At 47.8% G+C, this 24,819-nt stretch overlaps 2 protein-coding genes across 5 annotated transcripts; one reads left to right on the top strand and one right to left on the bottom strand.

Moving 5' to 3' along the window:
* Positions 1-1,179: 1,179 nt before the first annotated feature.
* On the top strand, positions 1,180-17,899 carry zmym2 (zinc finger, MYM-type 2). Of its 2 annotated transcripts, none has more exons than XM_029136904.2 (25): positions 1,180-1,299; positions 6,294-6,998; positions 7,304-7,457; positions 7,707-7,861; positions 8,043-8,191; positions 8,429-8,591; positions 8,856-9,068; positions 9,629-9,779; positions 9,863-9,978; positions 10,186-10,311; positions 10,410-10,560; positions 10,654-10,826; positions 10,933-11,095; positions 11,189-11,217; positions 11,320-11,461; positions 11,582-11,703; positions 11,794-11,920; positions 12,217-12,363; positions 12,836-12,957; positions 13,057-13,249; positions 13,356-13,498; positions 14,441-14,555; positions 14,956-15,198; positions 15,294-15,438; positions 15,626-17,899. In XM_029136904.2, the coding sequence occupies exons 2-25, from the start codon at positions 6,309-6,311 to the stop codon at positions 15,837-15,839; spliced, it is 4,146 nt and encodes a 1,381-aa protein (XP_028992737.1). In that variant the 5' UTR covers positions 1,180-1,299; positions 6,294-6,308; the 3' UTR covers positions 15,840-17,899. The 2 variants fall into 2 exon arrangements, with proteins under 2 accessions (XP_028992737.1, XP_028992738.1); XM_029136905.3 differs by lacking the exon at positions 1,180-1,299 and adding an exon at positions 2,114-2,256.
* Positions 17,900-20,592: 2,693 nt separating this feature from the next.
* gja3 (gap junction protein, alpha 3) lies at positions 20,593-24,685 on the bottom strand. 3 transcript variants are annotated; one of them, XM_029136996.3, is made up of 3 exons: positions 24,007-24,685; positions 23,843-23,900; positions 20,593-23,136 (listed from the first exon to the last, which is right to left on the bottom strand). In XM_029136996.3, exon 3 carries the CDS (start codon positions 23,099-23,101, stop codon positions 21,797-21,799), a length of 1,305 nt encoding a protein of 434 aa, XP_028992829.1. In that variant the 5' UTR covers positions 23,102-23,136; positions 23,843-23,900; positions 24,007-24,685; the 3' UTR covers positions 20,593-21,796. The 3 variants fall into 3 exon arrangements, with proteins under 3 accessions (XP_028992829.1, XP_028992828.1, XP_055361149.1); XM_029136995.3 differs by having other exon boundaries at positions 24,275-24,685; XM_055505174.1 differs by having other exon boundaries at positions 23,843-24,685.
* Between the last annotated feature and the right edge of the window lie 134 nt (positions 24,686-24,819).

Below are 24,819 nucleotides of genomic sequence, written 5' to 3'. Positions count from 1 at the left end.
AAATATGTCTAAATGTGTTTAAATGGGGACTCAGAGCACGTAGTTGGGATGTACCGCGTTAAACGCCCTTTATGTGACTATTAGTTGTTTTATCTAGCAGTTTAGTTTCTATTGCGTGTGTCCGGACGAAATTATGTGAGGAAAGACGATGTTGCACAGACAGAGCTGAGAACATGAACTCTCTCAACCCGGATCCTGGTTCCTGATTGGACCCGAGCTGTGGGTCTACTTCACTGCATCCTGTTCTGGAGCTCCGACCAAAACCTTTAACGATCAAAGTTTGTCACACGCCAGCTGAACTGGGCCCACTTTCCGTGTGCAATACGATACATATCGGTAACGCTAAATCGGGTTAATGGAGCGTTTTAATTGCCAGCCATGCGACTCCTGATTGGTCCTTCTGCGCTTGCGCAACGAAAAAAATTACGAAAAGAGATGCCTTCAGATAGGCCAAAAGCAGAGGAGGTCTCACTCTGACCTAACTATTACGTCCATCAAACCTGAGCACGTAGGCAATGCATGTAGGACTTAAAGGCACACGGACAATTGGTTTGTTCTGTTATTGGAGTGGTTGAAATCCATGATGTGTCGCAATATTTCATTTTAATACTAAACAATAACCTTTCACTACAGAAAAATATGAAAATGTTTGGCTTTTGGTTTTTGACTGTTCTGGTTATGTTCAGCCTTCCAAAAGCCTATTTTGAAAACAGGTTTGTATCTGTGAATGTCTTGCCCACGATGTGTTTGTTAGAAGATACTTGTAATTAATCGTTATCATGTTTTTAGCAGGGTTGTCACAGCTGTTTTACAAAATAGCAGTTTAATCTTTTCCTATGTCAAATCTCCTGAACAAGAAATATCACACCATTATATATTTATGCAACAGCTACAGTGATTTTAAAATAAAAGAAGCAAAATAGTGAGTTAGTTAAATCAAATCACCTGATCTGGATCCAACTGAGAATGCACTAAGAATACTTGCTGCATGCAAAATGTTCCATCTGCAGCAAAACAAACAACAAGTTACTTTATTCTCTTTGACTGCTCTTTTGTGTTAAATATTAATATTATTATTGTTGTTGTTGTTGTATTTGGACCTATGTCCTATGTCGAAACACATCTACTCTCTGCACTTATGCCCCTGTGTGTCCCGTGAAACAACATCCACCCGGGTGAGTCATCGTTCTAATAAACGATCTATGGGCGGAAAGTGGAAATTCTCCTTTGTACGCATGCGTCCCCGGGATTAATGTCAAGGCACAAAAGTGGCGCTACACCGTTTCGAGCTGTTCTCCGGTAAGAGAATTTAACAGACGTATTTCTTAATGACCTACTTTTAGGTCTAATTAGTAAAAGTTTCGGGAACTTGTGCGGGGCGTCAGCCTGGCGTCCCGGGGCTCTGCCAGGAGTCCAGCTGGGGCGTGAAGTGCCAGTTAGAGAACAATAAACAGTTAATTTGAGCAGGTTTTGTGCGCGTGTGTGCGTTGGCTGTGGCCGCAGCCGCCTCCAGTCTCCAGTATTGTTCAGTTGGCTCCCTAATGGCGGACGGCAGGCAGTGCTGTTTTCCGCCGGGGGAGGAGGAGGTGGTGTTGGAGGAGGGAGGGGGTCTCACCAGCCCGGTGGGGAAAACACCTGGTTTCTACCCGGTTTCGGCCCCAGTGTGACTCCTGTAAACACGACGCGGCGTTTGTTACCGCTCGCTGTTTACCCCCCATCGACGCAAACCTAAACAGTTCGTGCGATACGTAACGGGAGGGCGCCCCTAGCGGAGGCCGGTGAACGTGCCGCTGATTGCGCCAGGGTGGACTACGTGCAGGGTAACTTTCCAATTAAAACCCCGGCGTCACAGGTATCCTAAAAATCAGCGTTTTTAAATCAGGATTTCTGGGCTGTTTCGGTGCCAATAGCCCGACCGGGACACGCAGCCGTGCGGCGAAACCACGCGTCGGCAGCCGCTGTGGATTGCGCGTTTGTGAGCGCCGCACTTTGGGTCCTGTGCAACATTTGGCTGCGGTTCATTCCATCTGCTCAGAATAAATTGCGCTCATTTTTAGCTGCATTTTTGCAACGGCGCAGTCTTGGTCTGCTCTCCTCCCCTCGTTCCGCCGCTAATCCAGTGGCTGTTTGCGCCAGGAGGGGCAGGGGTGGGAGCGGAGCGGAATACCCTGAACCACGTTTCCGCTGGACCCCAACTTGGAATCCAAGCCAGCTCCTCATTCACCCGGTTATTTATGGAAGGCTTGCGCAGCCCAGGTAGCGCTGGTTCGGTCTATTGCCCTTGATGGCGTAAAGTTTTGGACCCGCTCTTTAGAACCAAGTTTGTGCAGCGTTGCTGCTGCGAGGCAGAAGGTGCGGGGATCACACCGAGCGGGTCGTCATGGCGTTCACCGTGCGCCACGGCCGGATCTGGTTCCGCTGTGGAGGTCCTTGTGGGGCTGAGCGTCCAGCCCGTGTTGATCATCAAGGGCACGGCCAGGGGGGCTCCAGCGGCCCCTGGAACCGCGTACGGGCTGTCCTTGCGTGCACATTTCGAGGCGCAGCTCAGAATAGTCAGGCTTTAGTCCTGCGTTTAGGCGCCAGGTGACCGGAATGCGCTGCATTTTAGCCCATCAGCGGGTTACAGGCACGTTCCGGTGGCTGCGCATTACGCATCACGTCTCCGTGACATAAGCCTTATATAATGATCCCAGGCGTTTTGCTTGAATATATTATTAGGCGAGTGTTATCTGCGCAACTGGCGCAAACAGCTGCATGTCTCCACCTTGTGACCTGCTTTGATAGTGACTTCATGCGCGTGCGGGCGGCGCTGGAGAGGTGGAGGAGCACCTCAGGAAGGTGATGATGTGGCCGTGGCCGCTCTGGCGCAGCGGCTTTGCGTGTTTTGTGTTGCGCAGGCTCGTCTCCCTCCACCTGGCGTTGACGTTGGGCTCATTAACGCCGGGTCCCCGGTTCCCTCTCGTCCACGTGAATGCAGCCTGGCTCATAGCTCTGCATTGCAGTCTGAAGTGAGTCTCGACCAGGCTGTTCAGCTCTGCTCAGCTGCTCCGCTCGTAGACTCCCTGTGTGGATGTGTTGTCAGGCCAAAACGCCGTGATGCGTGTGTTTTGCAGCTCCGCTCGGCTTTGGGGCGAGTGGGGGCCTTTGGGGGCCAATGTTTGGCACCAGGGTCACAGACAGATGTGTTTGAGCCTGAGGACGTGGGGCCGGGTTATGGCTCCAATTATATAAATCGCTCACCAGCTTTGGAGGACACCTTGAAACTCCATCCTGTTTTTGAACGAGCCGAAGCGTCCCACTGATCTTGAATGTCATGCAGCGATAGCTTTTACTTCCTGTCACGTGATCAGCGAGCAGCTCTTCTCATCTGGCTTCAGCGTTCTTAACGAGTGAAGCTTTACAGTCATGGTTTTTAGAGTCTTCCCTCAATATGAAGCAGCGTCTTACTGTTGATCCTACTGCGTGTGCTAGTTGCAGCCCAGCACAGTTTTCCATCAACCTCCCAGTGGTGCTGCATTCAACCAAATTCCATCTTTGTCTGCATGATTTTCCCCGTTCTTGGTCCTGGTCCAGCTGCGGTCCGTCTCATGTTTTATGCACGTCTGAGTCTCATGGCTATGCTAACTCTGGAGCTAAAAGCTAAGTTTGGTTGTTACCTCACGTATCATAGACTCCAGCTGTCTGGGTTTAGCAGTAATCTGGTATGGTCTTATAGTATTATATTATAATATGAGCACATTTGTGTGTTGGTATCTAATTCATAGATTAGTTCAAAATGGCGACATGGTTGACAATAAAGGTCGTGTATATCTATATCAATTTTAACACATCTCTATTAGCTGGATGACATTATTTACATACACATATTTATATTCACCACATATATTGTGATTGAATGTCTTCTGAATCTCATACATTTCATTACATTAGAAGAGCTTAGTTATAGGTGGCTGAGGGCAGCAGGGACACTTGTATCTTAGGATACTTGTAATGATAAAGAATCTGTTGTGATATTAATTTGCCTTCTGTCCCAGATTGTTACCATCTAATGTTTGACTGGGCTCTGTGGGAGTTCAGACTCACCTACTGGGCAGCATGTAATCTCAAGGATGGATTGGTAGTTAAACAGGGCTGGGCAATGAAACGCACTCAGTGATTATTAAGAAAAACATCCCCAGCCGATGACAAACGGATGAGTTCTACTGTTCTGCATGGTTTCATGGGTAGTTTGTCTAAAACACTAGTATTTGGTAAATTCAACACATGTACGATTGGTACAACTGGTTCCTGTCTGGTTGCTTCTGGTCGTATGCTGATCATAAGTTGAGAGACATATAATAACATTCAATCAATCGATTTTGGCCACCATATATTGGGTATGAAGGCGTTCTCTGCTTTTAAAACTGGAAGTTGTGCAAAAAGGAAGAAACACCAACTCAACGATTGACCATTTTCCTCCAAGACATCGTTTAAATGTAGAAACTTTTCTGTTTACTGAATGCACTCCTTAAATCTGCGGCCAAAATGGCTGCCTCCGTGCAGTCAGGGCACTCGTCTGGTTTCCTGCGTAGTTTAGAAGGGTACGTTTAGGGTCTTCCTGTTCTAGGTGACTGTTGGTTAAGGATCATTGTCTGTACAGGAGTGTGCACGTGGGCTCACATCTGTTTGTGTGCTGCAGCTGTCAGCATTGATGTGACGCGTAGCTTGCAGCCATTCTCACCGCTGTGTAACATGAAAAGGAGAATTTGACAGAAAGAGATCAACGTAGAGAGCGCAGACGTCCCCAGAAGTGCTATGAACGATGTTTGATCCTAAGTGTGGCACCGAATCAACCAACAACATTCATTATTTTTCTTGAGGTTTGGCTTTGCAGTGATAGAAGCCCACACTTGGTAACACTTTACTTCAAGTCTTCATAAAGCACAGATTTCAATTTCTCTTAAATTCATTATGTCACTTTTTTTTAGCTTGACATCCTCTTATTTCTGCTTATATTGTGTTGGAAGGTGATCCCCCCCCCCCCTTTTTATTTAAGAAGCTTGGTTGTAAATCTCAGTTTTTAATGGATTTCACTCCCAAGTGTATATATAAAACCCATATGACCTAAATTGTTATATTGTAACTGAATTGTCTCTTGAACCATGATTATCCATATAAGAAATATTAATATTAATCAGTATTAATTTCACTGCTTAAATTGAGCTTTTGTGAGACGCGGGGGTTCTTTGTCACATAGGTGATGTCTACACATTTGAATACTCAGCTAACTGAACAGCACCCAGATGTAGAGCACAGACAACAAGTCCCTGTGCTGGTGGTGGTAGTGGGTCTTGCATCTCCATGGCAACCAAGGTGTAGCTTCGCTGGTTGCCACGAGCAACAAGAGAGAAGCTGTGCGGATCGTCACGCAGGGATAGGAAGAAGGGAGTCACGGGAACGACGGCAGGTGAGAGGAGACGTAGGATGCTGGGCTGCTAAGGATGCGGCCTGGAGGAGGAGGAGAAAAGTTGCTCCTGTTACTGAGCCTCCACTGATGCAGCTGTTGTCTCAGCCTCCTCCTTTCATAGTGTTTTCCTGTGTTAGCGGCAGTCCGACGGGCTCGACTGTGGCTTCCTGCTATACTGAAGAAACACTGACATCATCTGTGGCAATCGCTTCGGCAAACAGATTTTCATGAGTTGCCTAAGGATATATACTATATTGGCTTCAAAAAGTATTCAGAGCCCTTCATGTGTAAGAGCTTAAATAGTGAAATGGTCACATTTACAAAATATATTTGCCATCAATCTATACCTGATAACACATTTGTTCTCCTTACTGTGGATGTCCAAATTGTGGTCAGCTGCTTGTTACATTAATTGCACAAGCCTTTTGGAGACACCTGAGCTAAACTCAATAGATCGGACGTATTGAGTCCACATTCAAGCTGCTTGTCAGCACATAAACTGACATAAAGAAATCCCTATTGACTTCTGCGAAGTGAATAGGGTGTTCTTCCATTTCAGGTGTGAAATGGAAGAACTTTGGAACCAGCACTCGACCGCGTTTGTTTGGCTGTAGAGGTCAGAGGTTAGAATGTTGGTGAACAACCGAGATCCGTCAGCGTCACACAGACACAGGTGGTAGCTGCAACAATAGCAGTGAGTCAGGCGTGAGGCAGCTGTGTGGACAGGGGGAGAGCTGCTCTCTAGGGACACCTGATCTACCTGGACAGCTGTCAGACTCGAATCCAATCAGCAGTGCTGGCTTTATCTAATTGTCCCCTAACTGCCTTTGTCTGTTTTTGTTGCCAGGTGGTTGCCTTAGTGATGGACGGGGAGTCAGAACCAAACCCTGCTGTAACGGAGGAGGCAGAGGAGCAGGTGGAGCCGATGAACGCCACTCCCACCCCCCAGCAACAGGCCACGCCTCCCACAGAGGATGCTGCAGAGGCAGTTTCCATGGAGACGCAAGATGTAACCACAAAGGAGGGTGGCACAGAGGATAATGACGACGATGTGGTTCTGGTGATGGAGGAGGCTCCTCAGCCTTCTGGCACAACCCTTTCCCAAGACACGCCCAGCACAGACTGTGTAGAGCCAGCTGCTGCCGGGGCAACTGTAGACATGTCCACAGCCGTGACGCCTGCCAAGTCCCCCTCTCCTCCGGCTTCTTCCAGCACGTCCACTGTGGCAGCGCGTCCAAAAACTCCGACAGCCGCAGAGCCCATTGTCATTGATGACGAGGAGGACTCTGAGCAGAAGGACACGTCGCCCTCTTCACCTGTGCCCCCCGGAGGTTCCTCTGCACCCCAGTCACCAGGTGCACTCAGCAGCACTGAGCCAGATTCTGAGATCAGGATCGCCAGTGTCACCACACTGGGCTCCAGCAGCCAGAAAGGAAGCTCCACAGTCTCTGCAGCAAATACTCCTCCACATCCAGTGGATGTTCAGGCAGACATGAACCTGATGATAACATCTGTGACATCTCTGCAGGAAGGAACGGTGGCTAACGCAGCAGTGAGAATCAACAGAATAGACTTTTTGTCATGTTGTCTTGTAATTGTCATTTTAATGGTGTAAGAGTTTTAGATCTGATGTAATCTGCTGCTAAGCATACGTGAAAGCAGGTCTTCTGTGGAATCTCAAGTTTATTTTTGGCGGCGTGGATGATGACATTTTTAATAACTCTCCCAAGAGCTGATATTTTATGTCAGTATTTATTTTATTTAAGCTGTGCTGGCTCCTTGGTTCCTTAGCGGCTTGTTTTAATGCTTTGTCACTAAGGTGAATCCTAACTGAAGCTACTTATGTGCTTAATTTAGGCAGAAGAAAATGGTCTGCAGATCAGCAACGCGTTCAGCCTGAATCCTGACACCCCATCTGGTCGACCGACAGCCTCCTTCAACCCTGGGCGGGGTTCAGGTCCCATGGGCCAGCTGGTGCAGAATGGAGACACGGGGACACACACCAGAGCAGGTAACAGTTGTATTATACAGAGAATCCAACTCAACACCTTGGAGATAATACTTAAGCTTGAAAATGCTGTGTTTTGAACTTTGGATATTCATATTTTGTTGTATCCATTATTTTAAGTTACAGTCTTTTGGAACGGTGTCCCATTCTTTCTGTGGGGTTATTGTCATGCTTTAGAATCTCTTCTGCATAGATCCAAATTCATAAACATATTATTGTGTGTTTTTTGGGGGAATATTTTTTCTTTTGCAGACTCGTGGATCTCTCAGTCGGCGTCGGTCCCCCGCAGCCAAAAGCAGACGGGGGTGGACTCTCCGTCACCAGCCACTTCCCTTCCCAAACCTCCAGGCCAGTCTTCCTCATCGACTTCCTCCTCAGGGGCCCAGACACAGCCCAGGACAGTAAAGGTGCTTCTGTCTGATCATTTTCGTATTTTGCAGTTGCACTATGTGTATTTTTTTCTGTGTAAGACACCATTTAAACAAACAATGTATCTTCCTTTTACTGGTAGTGGACATATGTCATAACTACCTATTTTATGTTGTAGAGGTTCCCTTCAGGGAAATTCTTCCTGTTTGTTTGTCCTAGGTGACCTGTGCAAACTGTAAAAAGCCGCTAAAGAAAGGCCAAACAGCCTACCAGCGAAAAGGCTCCACACACCTGTTCTGCTCCACCACCTGTCTCTCTGCCTTCTCACATAAACCTGCCCCGAAAAAGAGCTGCACCATGTGTAAAAAGTGAGTGTGGACCCGCCGGTGCTCCCTGTGGTTTATGTAGGGTTGTTCATGTAGTGTGTATGGATGGGGTGTGATCATTTATCATCCAGTCGGAGTCCTGCATCCAGTCCGCATATTTAGTCAGAATCATTTTGAATCTCATTCTGCCAGTTAACTGTCATCAACAGAACAGATATATTTAATCTAAGGAAGAACACTTTCTATCATCGCCATTTTATAATGTTATGTTTTTTTCAGGGATATCACTAATATGAAAGGTACCATCGTGGCCCAGGTTGACTCCAGCGAGTCTTTCCAGGAGTTCTGCAGCACTGGCTGCCTTGGTGCATATGAGAACAAGCAGAACCCACCCAAATCAGGTCTCAAAACCAAATGTACTGTCTGCGGCAAGCTCACAGAGGTCAGTCTGTCTGAAACACTGGACACAAACCTTTAAAAGCTGGAGGTCTTCCCTGCATTGTAGTGATTGTCAGACTTGTTTATTTGATATCCCAAAATGTCACTAACTAATAATTAGTTTCCGAATCAGAAAATGTTGTAAAGACTGTTTACTACTTCAAGCTCCCATTTGTAATATTAATGTAGAAATTGTGCCTCAGGCCAATGGACAGAGTGATCGATGTTAATACCTCTTTATTCTTTATCCTCCTTCTTTTATCTCCAGATACGCCATGAGGTCAGCTTTAAGACTGTGACCCATAAGATTTGCAGCGATGCATGTTTCAATGTTTACAGAAGGGCCAACGGATTAATCATGAACTGCTGTGAGCAATGTGGCGACTACCTGCCAAGCAGAGCATCAGCCAACCACTTCCTGCTGGTGGATGGCCAACAGAAACGCTTCTGTTGCCAAAACTGCGTCAGGGAGTTCAAGCAGGTACTGGAAATGGTTAGCTGCTCGCCATTGTCCACATGAGGATGTAGAAAGCATCAAAAGGACTTAACATTTTCATTATCAAATTCTGAAATGTGATAATCGTAGCGGCATCTGCCTGTCAGACTCCATACTGGGCGCTAAACATGCATTGCAGCGGCAGAGGAAGTGGCGCTGGCAGTATCTAGCAAGTTCAGATTGATGCCAGCTTTGACCGGTTTTAATTAATAAGATAGTTAAATAGAAATTCAGTCTGTTAACATCCAGGCTAGTAGAGTTTTCATTGGTGTTCCTCCTTTGTCTCCAAGATGGTTTGACATTCAAGTGCCTATTGTTTCAGTTAAACTAAATTGTGTTGCTGAGCAAAAGTAATTAAATTCTGACGAATAGAATTATTTGTTGCTTAGTAACTACATCTTAGGTGGTTGATGTAGATGGAAAAGAGCATCACTACTAATTTTCTATTAGTATGAAATTCACCTAATTCAAACTGTGTAATGAGCCTCTGGTCCAGGCATGGAATCAGATACGTCAGTTTACCAGTGTTTTCCTGTCTGTCTCAGGCTCACAGTAAACTTGCCAGCTGCCTGACCTGCAAAACACTGATCAAGACGGGCGAGGTGCTCCACAGCCTCGGAGCCGGTGGCACCATGGGCTCCTACTGCTCTGTGAACTGCATGAATAAGGGCAAGCTGGCATCGACCTCCTTCGTCAGTGAGTAGCTAAGTTCATCTTTCAGAATCACAAACATTTCTGACTCCGCTGTTATTAATTCTGTTTTGTGTGCGTGTGTGCAGACACAGAGCCTACATGTCACTTCTGTAAGAAGAATGGATTACCACAATACCAGGCCACGCTGCCAGAGGGAAACATCCTGAACTTCTGCAGCTCACAGTGTGTCACCAAATTCCAGGTGGGAAATAATAGAAATTGCCTATAATTGTCATAAAAAATGACACAAATCAATTTTTTCCAAAAAAACGAACTGGTAGTTGGTAACTGCTCATGGCACCTCCCTCTAGTGTCTTTGTGTCCCTGCTGCTCTGTTTCTGAATCTTTATTAATTATAGTTTATAGAGTTTTACCTATAAGTCATTAAAGGTTTTGTTTTTCTTTGCAGAATGTCACCCTTCAAACCACCACCAACGGACAGACGTCCCTCTCCACGATGAGCGACACCATCCAGCTGAAATGTAACTACTGTCGAGGAGCGTTCAGCTTGAAGCCTGAAATTCTAGATTGGGAGGTGAGGCCATTTTCTTCTAAAAAATGCTCACAGTGCTTCACTGATATATCTTAAACCTAATGCGAACAATGCAACCATCCAAACGTGTCGGCCTTCAGGATAAAGTCTACCAGTTCTGCAGTAAGACGTGCTGTGAGGACTACAAGAAGCTCCACTGCATTGTGACGTTCTGTGAGTACTGCCAAGAAGAGAAGACGCTACATGAGACAGTCAAGTTCTCCGGAGTCAAGAGGCCGTTCTGCAGTGAAGGTATCCTCTCCGTCTCCTGTTGCACACAGCACAAAGCTGGCTACGTTTCCATCTTACCATGTCTTTTTGTCCTTTGTTCCTGCTTGTGTCCAGGCTGTAAGCTGTTGTATAAGCAGGATTTCATCAAGCGTTTGGGTTTGAAGTGTGTCAGCTGTAACCACTGCAGCCAGCTGTGTAAGAGAGGTCTGACCCGGCAGCTCGGCGGCATGACTCGAGACTTCTGCAGCGATACATGTGCCAAGAAGTTCCACGACTGGTATTATAAGGTCTGCTCACAATCAGAATATCTGACACATGTTGGCGTCACAAGCATACCTTGAAAAGCAAACTGTGGTTTTAAACTTTTTTATCTTGTCTTCGTGTGGCCACCAGGCGGCGCGGTGCGACTGCTGTAAGGTGCAGGGTAACCTGACGGAGTCTGTGATGTGGAGATCAGAGATGAAGCAATTCTGTGACCAGGAGTGTCTACTGAAGTTCTACTGCCAACAAAACGAGCCCATCATGGTCACACAAAAAGGCCCTGAAAACACCATCGGTACGAGCTGCGTGCAAAACCTGGTTTCACTCCTACGCATAGATCATTTAGTTGTGTATCACTCAAATGTGAATTTATTTTTTCTCTTCTCAGGTTTTGAAATGCAAGGGTCCAAACTTGGAGTAAGTGTAGTTACATCAGCATATGTCAGTTAGGAATATTTTTGTGTGCACTTCTGATTATACTTTCACATGCATGATGTTTGTGATCCTCTGATCTTGCAGACGGTGAATCAGGGAACTGTGGCCTATGCTGGTGGAGGCTTGGCAAGAGATGTCAAGAACAAGGCTGTGCTCTGCAAACCGCTCACCTTGACCAAAGCCACGTACTGCAAGCCACACATGCAGAGCAAACTTCTACAGACGGGTACGTTCTGCGTTGTTATTCATACGACGGCTACAGGATGATGTGTGGTGAAGCTGGAGGTTGGCATCACCAGGGCCCAGTGCACACGCTCATCTTATGATCTGGATCCTGTCTCCACAGATGTGGACGACGGTGTGAAGAGGGAATATGTTCCTGTACCCATTCCTGTGCCTGTGTTCATACCTATACCCATGAATATGTACTCCCAGGTCACTCCCACTCCAGTGTCTCTGCCAGTACCGGTGAGCCCTTAAGAACTTTACCTCATGTGCACATATGGGATTTACCTGCTGGTACACACATGAACAGATGTAATGCCATGTCCCATCTAGATTCCTGTGCCGGTGTTCCTGCCCACCACGCTGCAAGGTGCAGAGCAGATCATCCAGACCATCAAGGAGCTGAAGCACGAAGCCGCCCCTGGCCCTCTAATCCCTCTAACAGAGGACCAGAAGCCAGGTATAGTTTTCTGACGGCTGGATGTTTCCCACTTTATGCATTATGTGATAAATTCAGTGCAGGTGGGAAATCTGAATGTACACATGAAACAGAGCAGCTAGGGACAGGATATCTGATTGCTGTGCTGGACAGTAACACATTTTTATATTCACAGATTGACACTTTAAATACTTAATTACAGGGTAAGGTCTTTACGTCTTAATAAGCATTTATTTAACACTTATCAGGGAACTAAAAATGTATCGTATCTACCATTTTTGCTCCCACTAGAGAGGTCCTTCCTGTCTGTGTTTCAGATGTGAAGCTGGTCAGGGTGAAGCAGGAGCACAAAGAGGAGTCGAGCTCCAGTGGCAGCAGCTCTGAGGAAGAGAAGGAGAAGCAGGCGGAAGAGGAGGAAGAGGAGTATGAACCAGAGCTGGACCTGGAGTCAGACTTCCCTCAAGGTAATCTCCAGCTGTGATTCTGAGTCTATTGGTGCTTAGTGTCTCAAACAGTAACTAAGAGTTTCACAGCATTTGTCTTGAATGGTGCCTTTTACCAGTTTTTCTCCATGGTATCAAATTAGTAGTAGTTAGTTAAGTAGTAGTTTCTATTTAGTGAAGCAGCTGTCAGTGTCTCTAACTGCCTGTTGTTTTTAATGTATCAGTAGAGAAGATTAAAATTCCATCCTCTGGTTATTTATGGGCCAGCTGTCATCGCTGCTCTCAGGGCAGAGGATTTTAGGTTTGGTGTATTGTCGAGGGAAGGAGTGTGAAGTCATCACCCAGGCCAGGGGTGAAACGTTTTCTCATTTAACCTGCAGCTTGGCCAAGGGAATGGAAATGAAAAACAATGTTCCACTTTCACTGTGTAAAAATTATGATAATGGAAACGTTGGATAAAAATAAGCGTTATAAGTGTTGTTTTCTATCTTAGCGTCAGACCCTGTTCCGGTCCTGGAGGGAATGGATGAAGACATGGGCTTCTCTCTACCTCTAGTCCTGGCAGAAGAGAAAGAGGAACCAGAGTCTGTACCTCGACCTCAGCCTAGGAGACAAGTATGCACACAAACTCAGTACAGTAGCTACATGCACAGTAACAATTCAAAGCACTGTACTAGCTTTTCTGTGTGGTGAGTGACGTGTGTGTCGCTGCAGGGTAACAAGAGGCAAGCTTTGGAGGAGGGCTCAGGTGCTGCCTCGCTGCCTTCTTCCCATTCAGCAGGTCAGCACTCACAAGGACGATCGCTCCCTCTCAAAGCTCGCTACGGCCTCAATGCCTGGAAACGCTGGGCGCTGTCTTCTGTGGACCAGTCAGACGACACCAAAGCAAAGGACCAATCCAAACAAGGTGAGCCCTCACCCAGTCACTGTACGAGAATCCACATGTGTTAACAGAGGTTATCCTGTTTGATGTTCATGCTAACGGCACTTGTGTCTATTCCTATTTTGTGCAGCCCGGTCCAAATATAACCTGCTGTCGTTGAGTTCAAAGGAGCTAAACGTGGCTTTGTCCCGATTCGTCAGGGAGGTCTGCAGACCTGGTGGGGAGCGCTACTCCCCAGACAGCATCCTCTACCTCTGTCTAGGGATTCAGCAGGTTGGTAACAAGCTAATGAATCCAAATATCAAAAACGCAGCATATGCAGTGATTTATTTTTTTAGTCCATCTTTAACTTATTTCTGTGATTTTTTTTTTTTTTTTACCTGTAAAATAACTTTCAAGAATGTTTCTATACTTTTATATGACATCAGCCAGTTTCCAAAATAAATAATAGTTTACCATTAAAAAGAAATGTCCACAGTTAGTAAATTACAATGTCCATACACTTCATTCATCTGTGTGGTTTTATCTAAGATTATGCTAGTATAAAAGGTTTATTTCTATTTTCATTTAACACAATATCTTTATCTTTAAATATATTTATCATTAGAAGAATATATCTTTATGATCTAGATGATATTAAAATTGTAATAAAATAGTATAATTTATAGATAAAGAAATTGTTATAGTTAATTTTTTTATTAACTGCCATGAATGGTATTTCGGAAAGTTGTGGAGGTAGGAACCAAAGTTGCGCTGGTTGTTCCCAGTAGGACACACATTACTGCAGCACAGGCCTTTCTTCTCGTCTCGTGTGCAGCATGGCTGCAGAGCAGAGCACAAGATTGTTTAAAGTTCTCTCGTATCGGACTTTCCTCACTGGAAAACGTAAGGAAAATGTAATTTATTGAAAATACTCTAGGTTTATGTTGAATTTGAGTAGTTTGGTATTTAACACTATCTTTAGATTATATTAGTGTATCTCGGCCCTGCTGCTGCTGTAATCCACTGCTTTGCGTCCTTGAGACTGACCGTGTTTAAGCAGGACTTCATGTTTTTTATCTTGTTTAATGTGTCCTGTGATTATACCTTTTTGCTGTTCACATCCTGACGTTCAGTGATGATCTTTTAAATATGAGGACACTAAAGGTTTCATCTCTGAGCCTGCAGCTGTTCGCTACCGTTTTGCCATTTCATCTAAACGCACGTGCTTTGCAGCATCTTCATGCCAAAGGCCGGAGGGATGATCTGTTCAGCGACCCGTGCTACCAGCAGTTTGGAGAGGAGCTCAACAGGGTCCTGAAGGACTGGCAGCCCAGCGTGCTTCCTGATGGTGAGTGCGGCCACGCGCAGCTCCAAATGACTTTCTAAGTAAATAGTCAAACGCAGGTCGAATTCGCACACAGTCAAAAAAATAATGCCACAAAGAGCACACACAGTGTAACGTTAAGTGCGTGGCTCATTACGGAGCTCGTTTTGCGCCCCCTAGTGGCAGCTGGCCGTATAACACGCTGAAGCTTTGGTTTCTAGTGTGACCAGTGTCCAGTGATTATACCCTTATTTCTGCTGTTCACATCCTGACATGTTGTGATTGCACTCTTTTTTTTATATGAGGACACTGTCTCTACAGTTAATTACAGGTTTATATCTGAGAGTTGTGATGTCACATTTAGGAGATGTAAAAGAATAGATTGAGGGAACGTTTATTTTCATGCGTCAATGTCTTTGTTCAGGTTCTCTGTGGGGTCGCGTGGAGGAGCAGAGCCTCTGGAGCAGCCGGCAGCTCGGAGAGCAGAGTCCAGATGCGCTGCTTCGCTCTCTCGTCTACCTAAATACCAAATACTTTGGTCTGCGCACCGTGGAGCAGCACCTCCGCCTGTCCTTCGCCAACGTCTACGGCCCTGACACGGTCCATCCCGTCACCAAGGAGACCACCGTCTGCATCCGCGTGCCTTCCATCTCTCAGGATCAACACGGTTTGTTGCAAACGTTCATTATGGCCACATGTGCAAAGGAGAACTTGAAAAATTTTGCCAGAACTTTAATAACATTAGTTCTGTTGGTTCTTTAGTGCAAACAGTGTCGAGGCAAAGAAAGCGCAAGTTTGAGGAGAGTGACCAGGACTATGAACCGGATGAGGACTCGGGAGGCTCCACTGTACGTTGCCCAGTTAAAACTCATGAGTGTCGCCTCTATGAGCTCTACAGGTCAAAGTGGTGAGTTCAGCATATTTGGTACAAGAAACCTTCCTGTATTACTGAACTTCATTATTTTATATCACTTGTCCTTTTTCTATATCTTCTCTCCTTTTGTTGAATTTTCTTGCTTTGCATTTGCACTTTCACAATTGATTGCCTCACCTTCTTTTCTGTCTCTTCTCTGGATTCCCTTTCCCTCCTCTAGCCCGGCGTTGCTGCGGACGCGCCTTGATGTCTTCTACGTTATGCCGGATCCAGCCTGCAGCCTCAAGGCTCCGCTGTGGTTCACCTCCACGTCACTGGAGCGGCAGGTTCTGGAGGGCCTTCTCACCAGAGTTCTCATGGTCAGGGATGTTTACACAGACAAAGATCAGGAGGAGGATGAAGAGGAAGGGGACACGGGTGAAACAGCCACTTAGACTTGTTTTGTTATTAGAACCTTATCAGTCAGTGGAACGGGAGCATAGCTAGTGCAAATACGCCTCCTATGGCATATCATCGGTTTCTCTAAACCCTTCTCACTCACTCCACTGTTTCCTCCTTCCTGCGTCCACAACACAAATAATGAAAGGCCCAAACTTCAACAGAAAATGGTGAAAGCGGTTGTGAAAAAAATCTTCCTTCCAGTGAAAAAGCAGACAAGAGGAACAGGAGGTAGAGACACGTCCAGTGAGAAGGAACTGGGAGAATGGGAAGGATGAAATATACTGATGGTTGAGAAGACAGGACGTGACAGAGCTTACAAAGATAATCAAGCAAAAGGTGAAAACCAGAAGCAAAGTAGGAGTAAAAGTTCGAAATTCCATCTTCACTTTGTAAATCATCAAATTCCTCAGCAATTTTTATATTTATATTTTGATAAAGCTCATGAAACAGTTTTGAGCCCGTAGTTAGATGGAACCCAAAGTTGGTTTCGTGAACTGAAAGTCAGAATGAGTGAGTGGAGCAGTAGAATGCGTGAATAAAGTTTGCAACGAAGCAGTGAACATGTTTCGGCTGACGTTTTAATTGGATCTGTCCTCACCAGTGATGGTTCAGACAAGCTCTACTACTGACTTACAGTAGTTGCTGTGTCCTTTTTACCCCCGTTGAAACCTGTTACATCAGGAAACCTAGTCTGCATCAGAAATCAAATAAAACCTGTCCCTGTAAAGCTCTGTGCACACATGCAAACTATGGGTTAAAAGGTCTTGCTCTGTTCAGTAACGGGTCAAATAAATCCGTGTGTTGGTTGTAAGTGGTCATTTTCTTCTGCATGAAGATGGAATTTCTGACTGTCCTGCAGCTGCTCTCTCGGTCAGGGTCGCTCTCCCACCTTACTGGGCTGATCGTCCCACTCATTGCTCTTCCTCTGCCAGCACTGCGCTCAAACAAAGGACTTCAGGACTGACCCTTATGGGGTAAAGCCAACCTCCTGACATGCTGTTTTTTGTTTTTTTTTCCATTCATGTCATGTAGCAGTATGTGCGTACGAAGCCCAGATTGGGTTGCATTAAAGTGTAAATAGCTCTGAAACAAGGACTGAAAAGCACTCACGGAAACCTTCAGCTTGAACCTCGCCTCCTGAGAACCTGTTTTAGAGGGCAGATTATTTATTTCTCAGTTTGACTGTGTCCTCACGTTGGGATGAGGTTTCTATGGAACCTCTGCTGCAGTCCCACATCCCAGCGCTGCAGAAACCTGCTAAACAATGAATTACTCGACGCTCAGACATTTTTTCAAGTTCTTTCTGCTTTTGTCCCTGTGTTTGTCTCCTCTAATATCAGTTTACTTTAAAGGCTGGGCTCTCGCTCAGTGTTTTTTGAAGCTGTCGAGTTCGGGTGCAACGGAGCAAGGGCTTGACGTTTGGTTGAACACATACAGATATTTCTGTTTTAAGTTGTGTGAACTGACCGTGTTTGTTCACAGCTACACTAGTGTTATTTAAGGTTTTCTATTTATATAGTTAAAATCCCTTGTTTACAGTTTACCTTTTTAATAAATTGGAGAAAGTGTCATCAAGATAAAAAAATCAAATCAATATTTGAGATTTTTTTTTCCAAAACCAGTGACTGAAGAAAAACCATGCACATGTTTATTATAGGCCGACTCACGGTTTCTCCTGGTCCTGACTGAAGTGGGTGTGAGGACAGAGTAAACCTTTACTTTATCTAAAGAGCATCTAATCGTTTAATCCACCGTGTCATTTTCTGACGCTAGATCAGCGTCTCTGGTCCGAGCAAAGGTTTTACTGTGGGCTAATCCAGCAGAACTGACCCAGGCTGCTTCATTGTTCCCTGCTGGACTCGGGAGGCAGCGACTGACCCTGCCACAGGTTTGGACCTACATTAGACACTGTGGCTGGCGTTGATGTCTAATGTGAATGTGCCTATCTGTAAATACTGAAAGTGAGTGAGTGTGACTTGAGTCTGATGCTACGTGTGTGGGATGATCTGCTGATACGCTCATGTGAAATAAATGATTTCCTTTTTTAACCAGACTCCTGTGGTAGTGGTTTAATTAAAGGTGCAGTAGATGCCTGTAGGATTTCATATTTCAGTGTAAGGGAGCGTGACCTGCACAGAGTCACTGCATCCAGGCTTCAGCGCCTTTAAATGACGGTAATAGGCGTTGGAGTAATGCAGCTGACCTTCACACTCGCCCCTCTTTGTTGTTGTTTACAAGGTGCCAAGTGGACGTGACACAGTTAGGGAGCTTTATCTGGGAGGTGACGGAGTGCAGGTCAGAGGGCAGCGAGTGTTGTTACCACAGACAACAGGCCTGTGCAGTTTAACGCTGTCCAACCCTGTAATCACAAATACAGTTGTTTCCTTATAAAGCAGGTAAATGTAGGTTTAACCAACAGTGATTCAATCGGCAGACGACCAGTGACATGAGAGCAGCGGAGCGCTGCCCTGCCAGCAGGGGGCGCTCCGCTCTCATCTCGGGGCCCTGGCAGAGAATCCCTGTTGCAGCCGTTAAGGTGAAACGCTCGTTAGCCTCAGGACGCCTGCAGCCGTCGCGCCTCTGCTCGGCCCAGAAGAAGTCGTCAGGCCTCAAACCCTTTACAGAACCACACACACACACACACACACACACACCTCCCATACCTCAGTGAGGACGGGCAGACGTACAAAACACAGTGACAAAACCCGCATTTTGAAGAGGCCAGCTCTTTCCTTTCTGCTCCCTGCCAGAGTTGGCCAGACTCCAGTAACTTGTCCCATTGATCTGAAGCTGGAGCTGCAGCCACACGGCCCGGCCGGTCGTGGGGTGGGGCAGGGGGGAAACATTTTTTACCCTGGTGGGGTTTTTTTTGTTTGCACTCAATCCCCCGCTCTTTGAGCAGGCACAAAGGAAGCGCTGCGCTCAGCAGGGTCGCGTGGGCGAGTGAGGGCAGAGGGACTATAGGCGGCGATTAGGGCCCGCGATGAGCGATGAATCCTCCTCCAATCACATGATATGAACTAATGTTGCCATTTAATGATACAACAACACTGAGCCGTGTGGAGATACAGCTGCACAGAGGACAAGAGGGCAGGAATAGATGACAACGGCATTTCTCAGGTCGAGTGCCTCAACCTGCGGCTCCAGATCAGCTGGAGGACGGGGAGAGTTTGGGATCAGGTTTCTGCTGATCTCTGTTGGTAGCATCCTTGACAGCGGGTCGGCCCATCGCCGTGGCCTCGGTTCTGCCTGGTCCTGGGGGGGGGTAGGTTGCATAAGGCTGGTCTGACCCTGTGCCGCCGTGCACTGATACATGCATGATACATGAAATATGTCTCTGCTTCTTAAAGGTCACATAAGGTCATGAGGTCAGAGTGAAGAGACGCTGCTGAACGTCTATATTTTTAACATGCTTCATGTAAGGAGCAATGATGGAAGTTTTCTGGCGCAATCGAGGCTGTGGTGAAGTCAACCAGGTCGTTTGACCTGTAGTCGCTGCAGAGCTTCATTCAGAGTGAAAAGATGCTGCAACATTACATCATTTCTAGAATCAACACGTATAAATAAAATGTAGTAAATGCGCATGCAGATTTATTAGTAAAGTGGATTTATTTCAATAAAATGTATGTTATTTTATTTGAGGGGTCGTAACAGGTCAGAGGTGAAAGTAAGATAAAAAACACAAAAGACAATTAAACAGGAACAGAATTAGACACACAAACGACTTCAATGAGCAAAATTACCCAAAAAAATGAAGAAACACAAACTGTGGACGAAAACAAACACTCTGACCACACGGCAACATCTTTCCATGAGGCGGCGGTCGGCCTCCCACAAGCGAATTCATCACACTCCTGAAATACATAAAGAGGGCCGAGGTATTTGTGCTGTGGGCTGAGTGTGAATTTGTTAGGTGATTAAAGGCTAAATTTAGCCTGGTGTCCACTCCGAGCTGCAGACAGGCGTCTCTTCATGCAGTCACTTTTCCACCACTGGGCCCAGCAGCACTTTACCTCAGACCCAGAATCAGGCCCACGACGGCCACTGATCTTTTTCTGAATTAATTTGACCTCCTGTGACGCAGACTCTCCCTCTGGACGTGAAAGCTGCACAGCGCTTCCGTTTCCATGTGATGGAAACGCAGCTGGTGAATGAGTGACGGCTGAGGCCCCGCTCCGTCCTGCCAACGCGTCAGCCGTCACTCTTCAGCCACTGGACCCAAGAGTCCAGCACTCGTGGACCGTGCTCCGTTCTTACACTTGCTGCCAAGCGTCCTGTGCAAACGGAACCTTTCCAGAGCATCAGTCGGGCTGAGGCGGCGGAGGCCGGACGGAACGGGTGTTTGCTTGTTGCCATCACAAATGACAGGGACTTGACTTTGCATTGACTTCTACTGCAGTGCTGAGAATCCTGTCTCAGTTCTTGAGTTGGTCTGGACGGGTCAGAACCGCCGTGTGACACGAGTCCACTCGCCTCCGGGCTTCTGGCTCAGCTGAGAGGTGGGAGGTCAGACAAACCGGGTCAGCTGGTACCAGGTGACTGTATGACCTCATGCTAGCTCCAACATTAGCTTAGTTTAGACATTAGTGGAAGTCTAATTAGACCTGATCCCTCAGCGACTGGTGAACGGCTCATTTTCTGTTTTCCTTCATGAACTCGGCGGTCACGTATTCTCAGCAGCTACTCGTATTTTGTGCTCCATTAAAAGCTGCTTTATGTTAAACCAGTGAAAGCAGGAACAACAAACATGGTACAAAAATTTATTTAGTAACAGTTTTGTAAACGTCTGAGGTAAATGAACATTTACATCAACTTGTTCTTACAAAAGAATCATTCATACACAAGGCACTTGTCTTGTTTAAGACAGGGAACGGCCGCTGCGCGAGCATCCTGTTGGTTTCTAGTCGGGGGAATCAGAGGAGGGAGCTCCACATCCTGTCACAGGCGTGTGAGCGTCTCCCACTGCAGCTTCAAACCTGCTGCTGCTGAGCTTTGTGCTTAAGACGTGTTTCCTTTGAGGATCATACAGCCCTGCAGTCTGGGGTCATGCTCGCTCGCTCGCTCGCTCTCCCTGTTACTACCAAAACAGCAGCTTACTTCCCTACATGTGCAAATCTGTGTCGCTACCAAAATGTAAACTTTAGGCATCAAAAAAAAGGCAGGTACAAATATGAACAGGGATGTCGACCCACTTGGTTCTATTTGTGTCCCGGTTCAGCAGATCAGCAGTTTGAATCCAGATGATGGACGATAACACGGGTGTGGGTTAAAACCGTATCTGACAGATTAGTGTGTTAGAGAGGAGCTTGAATGAACGAGCAGAACCTCTGCTCAGAACCACGGGCTGATATTCATGAAGGCAACGATTAGACTCTGTTAGAGGAGCGCGTTTGTCGTTAGTACGAGCTCTGTGTGTGTAACTGGTGTGTGTCTGGAACCAGTTAGGAGCTACAGCAAAAGACGGGACTCTGGGACCAAATGTGTTCTATGAGCGAAGGTTAAACCTCAGAAAAACAGGCCTGAGCAGCGAAGCCAGCTACGGCACAGCTATGGCCAAGTAAGACCCAGTCGTACCCAGTAGGACCTAGTAGGACCCAGTCGGACCCAGTCAGACCCAGTCAGGCCCAATTTGACCTAGTAGGACCCAGTCGGACACAGTCAGACCCAGTCAGGCCCAATTTGACCCAGTAGGACCCAGTCGGACCCAGTAGGACCTAGTAGGACCCAGTAGTTCCCAATTTGACCCAGTAGGACCCATTCGGACCCAGTTGGACCCAGTAGGACCTAGTAGGACCCAGTAGTTCCCAATTTGACGCAGTCAGACCCAGTAGGACCCATTAGGACCCAGTTGAACTGGTCGGACCCTGCCATTTTGTGGTGTGTTATTATGTGGCTTTGTGTTTTTCTGTGTGTGTGGTGCTGGGGTTCAGGGCTGTTGGTCAGGGGACGTCTACACGGCCAGGTCGCTCGGCCTGACCCTCACGCTGCTGCTCTTGCTGGCCCGACTGAGCCGCCGCGGGTCGGCGCTGACCCGTACCGGAGGCCCGTGCATGTCTTCCTCCGGCCCGCTGGTGGTGATGGTGGTGTTACTCGTGGTGTTGCCGGTCGGAGGCAGGTCGGCGTCGACCGGCTGCTCGGCGTCCACGCTGGCGGCGGAGGAGGAGGAGGAGGAGGAGGAGGAGGAGGAGGGGCTCTTCATCTCCTGAGTCTGCTGCTCAGTGGCCAGGTTGGCCCAGTTCTGCTGCGCAGCCAGCCGGTGGTTGCTGCTGTTGCTTATGTAGTAGTGGGAGGAGGGGGAGGAGGGCGAGGGGGAGGGGGAGGGCTGGAGCGGCTCCTCGCGCCGGAGCTCGTCCATCTTGAACTCCGGCGCCGGGGGCACGAAGGCCCCGCCCCCCGCCGTCACGTCCGTGTAGTCGGGGGGGAGGCTGAGGGGGGGGGCGGTCCTGGAGGGCGGGGCCACGGCCACGCGACGCAGCGACTCGCGCTGCGGCGCCGACCCGTTGGTCACGCCCTGCTTCACCTTCTTCCACCCGAGGTGATAGATCTCTAACAAATTCAGCAAAAGAGACACGCAAGCCACCACAAGCATAAATATGATAAAAATGGTCTTTTCAGTGGGCCTCGATATGAAGCAGTCCACCATGTTGGGGCAGGGCCAACGCGCACACTTGTACAGCGGCCTCAGCTGGAAGCCGTAGAGGAAGTACTGGCCCAAAATGAAAGCCACTTCAAACAGGGTCTTGAAGATGATGTTGAAGACGTAGGTGCGCAGGAGGGCGCCTCGGATGCGGATCTTTCCGTGCTCGTCCCTGATGGGCGGTTTCTCCCCGCCGCCGCCGCCGCCGCCGCCGCCGCCGCCGCCGCCGCCGCCGCCGGGCTCCTCCCCCTCCCCCTCCTGCAGGCGCGCCGCCTTGCGCGCCTCCTCCTGCTTCTCCTTGCGCTTCTCCTCCATGCGGACGATGTGCAGCACGTGGCCCAGGTAGACGAGCGTGGGCGTGGACACGAAGATGATCTGCAGCACCCAGAAGCGCACGTGCGAGATGGGGAAGGCCTGGTCGTAGCACACGTTCTCGCAGCCCGGCTGCTGCGTGTTGCAGGTGAAGTCGGACTGCTCGTCGCCCCACACCTCCTCCGCGGCGGCGCCCAGCACCAGGATCCTGAAGATGAAGAGCACAGTCAGCCACACTTTGCCGATGACCGTGGAGTGCTCCTGAGCGTTCTCCAGCAGCCGCCCCAGAGAGCTCCAGTCGCCCATGCTTCACGCGGTCCGGCCTATGGAGACAGTAGAGACTGGAGTGGATACAGAAGGGAGGGGCGACAGAGGAGAGGACACTTAGGCATGAAGGCGCTGAGGAAACGGAGGCCTCACCCTGAGCCTGAACGCCTCAGCATCACACAGTAAGACATGGCGGCGCCTTGACACGTTTTCCTCTTTTTCACAGAAAACGGCCTTTACAGAGAACGTGGGCAGCCAATGGAGCCACCTGCCTGACTCGCCCGCTCTCTCTCTCTCTCTCTCTCGCTCGCTCGCTCGCTCGCTCCGCTGCCCAGCAGGCATGTGCTGAGATCGACATTATAACGTTGGAAAACAGCGTTTAGCCGAGACGAGGCCCCGGCGCCGCACACGCAGTGATGCACACAGACACACACCCAGACACACACTCCATCCCCCCTCTGTTCACTCTAACGAGCTACAAGCACAGATCAGCAAACATCATCAGGTGAACAAACTCTGGAGAGTGTCACAAACCGAAAGATACAAAACAACATTACTTTCATTACTAATTAGTCTTTAAATGTTTTAATTGATTAATAAAGTTATTAAAATAGGAGTCTATTTCATGACCTGTAACTATGTTTTGGTTGAATAGCTACAAACACACAACTCTTCACACAATAAATGAGCACAACGCCAAACAAACACTGTTTAACAACTTTAACTGGCACATACAAACACACAAACACACACACGAACACAATGTAAAGATAAACTTACTAAAATGTTCTTGAATTAAAGGTAATAAATCCATCGACTAGGGTTCACGATACGACACCTGGAAGATAAACACATGAGGCAAACAATCAGACTTGACTCTGGAGTCAAGAGTCAGTGAGAGCCAACGTCTCCAGAGAATATGTCATTTGAAAGCGTCTATTTACTGGATTGTCGGTCACCGCAGCAATTAATGGTCGGCGCTTCTCTCGTTTAGTTGCTCGTATCTGCGGCGTGCGTTAAAGCGGCCTGGTGGTGAATGTAACGGACAAAGCTCAGCTGCGTGGCGGACAATGCAGAGTGTGCCAGAGGCCGCGGACGCCTTTAAAGCTTTGTGCGGCTTTTGTCCAGCACGTTGGTGAAACTGACGCAATATTAATTGCGCAATATGAGTCTTTAGTTGGAAATGTTCACAGCAGCGCTCCTGCGTCGTACCTTCAGACCGGAGATGTCAAATCCCTCCGCGACCGCTGGTGCCATCACGTGAGCGCGCTCAACCGCGTGGACCCCCCGCGGCTGCAGCGAAGTCCGTCCCGGGATTCAAACCCTCAACCTGTTGCTGGAACCGGTGCCACGCGGACTCATTCACGCACAGACCTCTGCGGGCGTGGGTTCGCTGGGGTTATTGGTTCTGGAGACCCAACACTTGAAGATGGGGCTCGTTTAGGCGGAGCTGCCTCCCGTTTCCAGCCATGACTGCGCTGTCACATTGTGTGACCATGCATGAGTGAATCCAGAGTCATGAGCCGGTCCGGAGCCACACCACGCCCCCTCAGCCTCCCAAAACCCGACTGCGCCCCAAAACGCGCCCCGAACCGCCTCAAACATCCACACAGGTTCGCCCCAAATCCTCCCAATTAAAATGAAAATGCCAATAGATAAATGCAATTAAGAGGTCACGGGTCTTATTTATATGCTCGTTGTCCAAAATGAACATAACTGAGAGATTCATGAAAAAACGATGGTAGAGACAGTAAATA

This window comes from Betta splendens, chromosome 21 (genome assembly GCF_900634795.4).
Source record: "Betta splendens chromosome 21, fBetSpl5.4, whole genome shotgun sequence".
NCBI lineage: Eukaryota > Metazoa > Chordata > Actinopteri > Anabantiformes > Osphronemidae > Betta > Betta splendens.
Note: the sequence above shows the minus strand (reverse complement) of the source record. Positions and strands in the feature narration are given on the sequence as shown.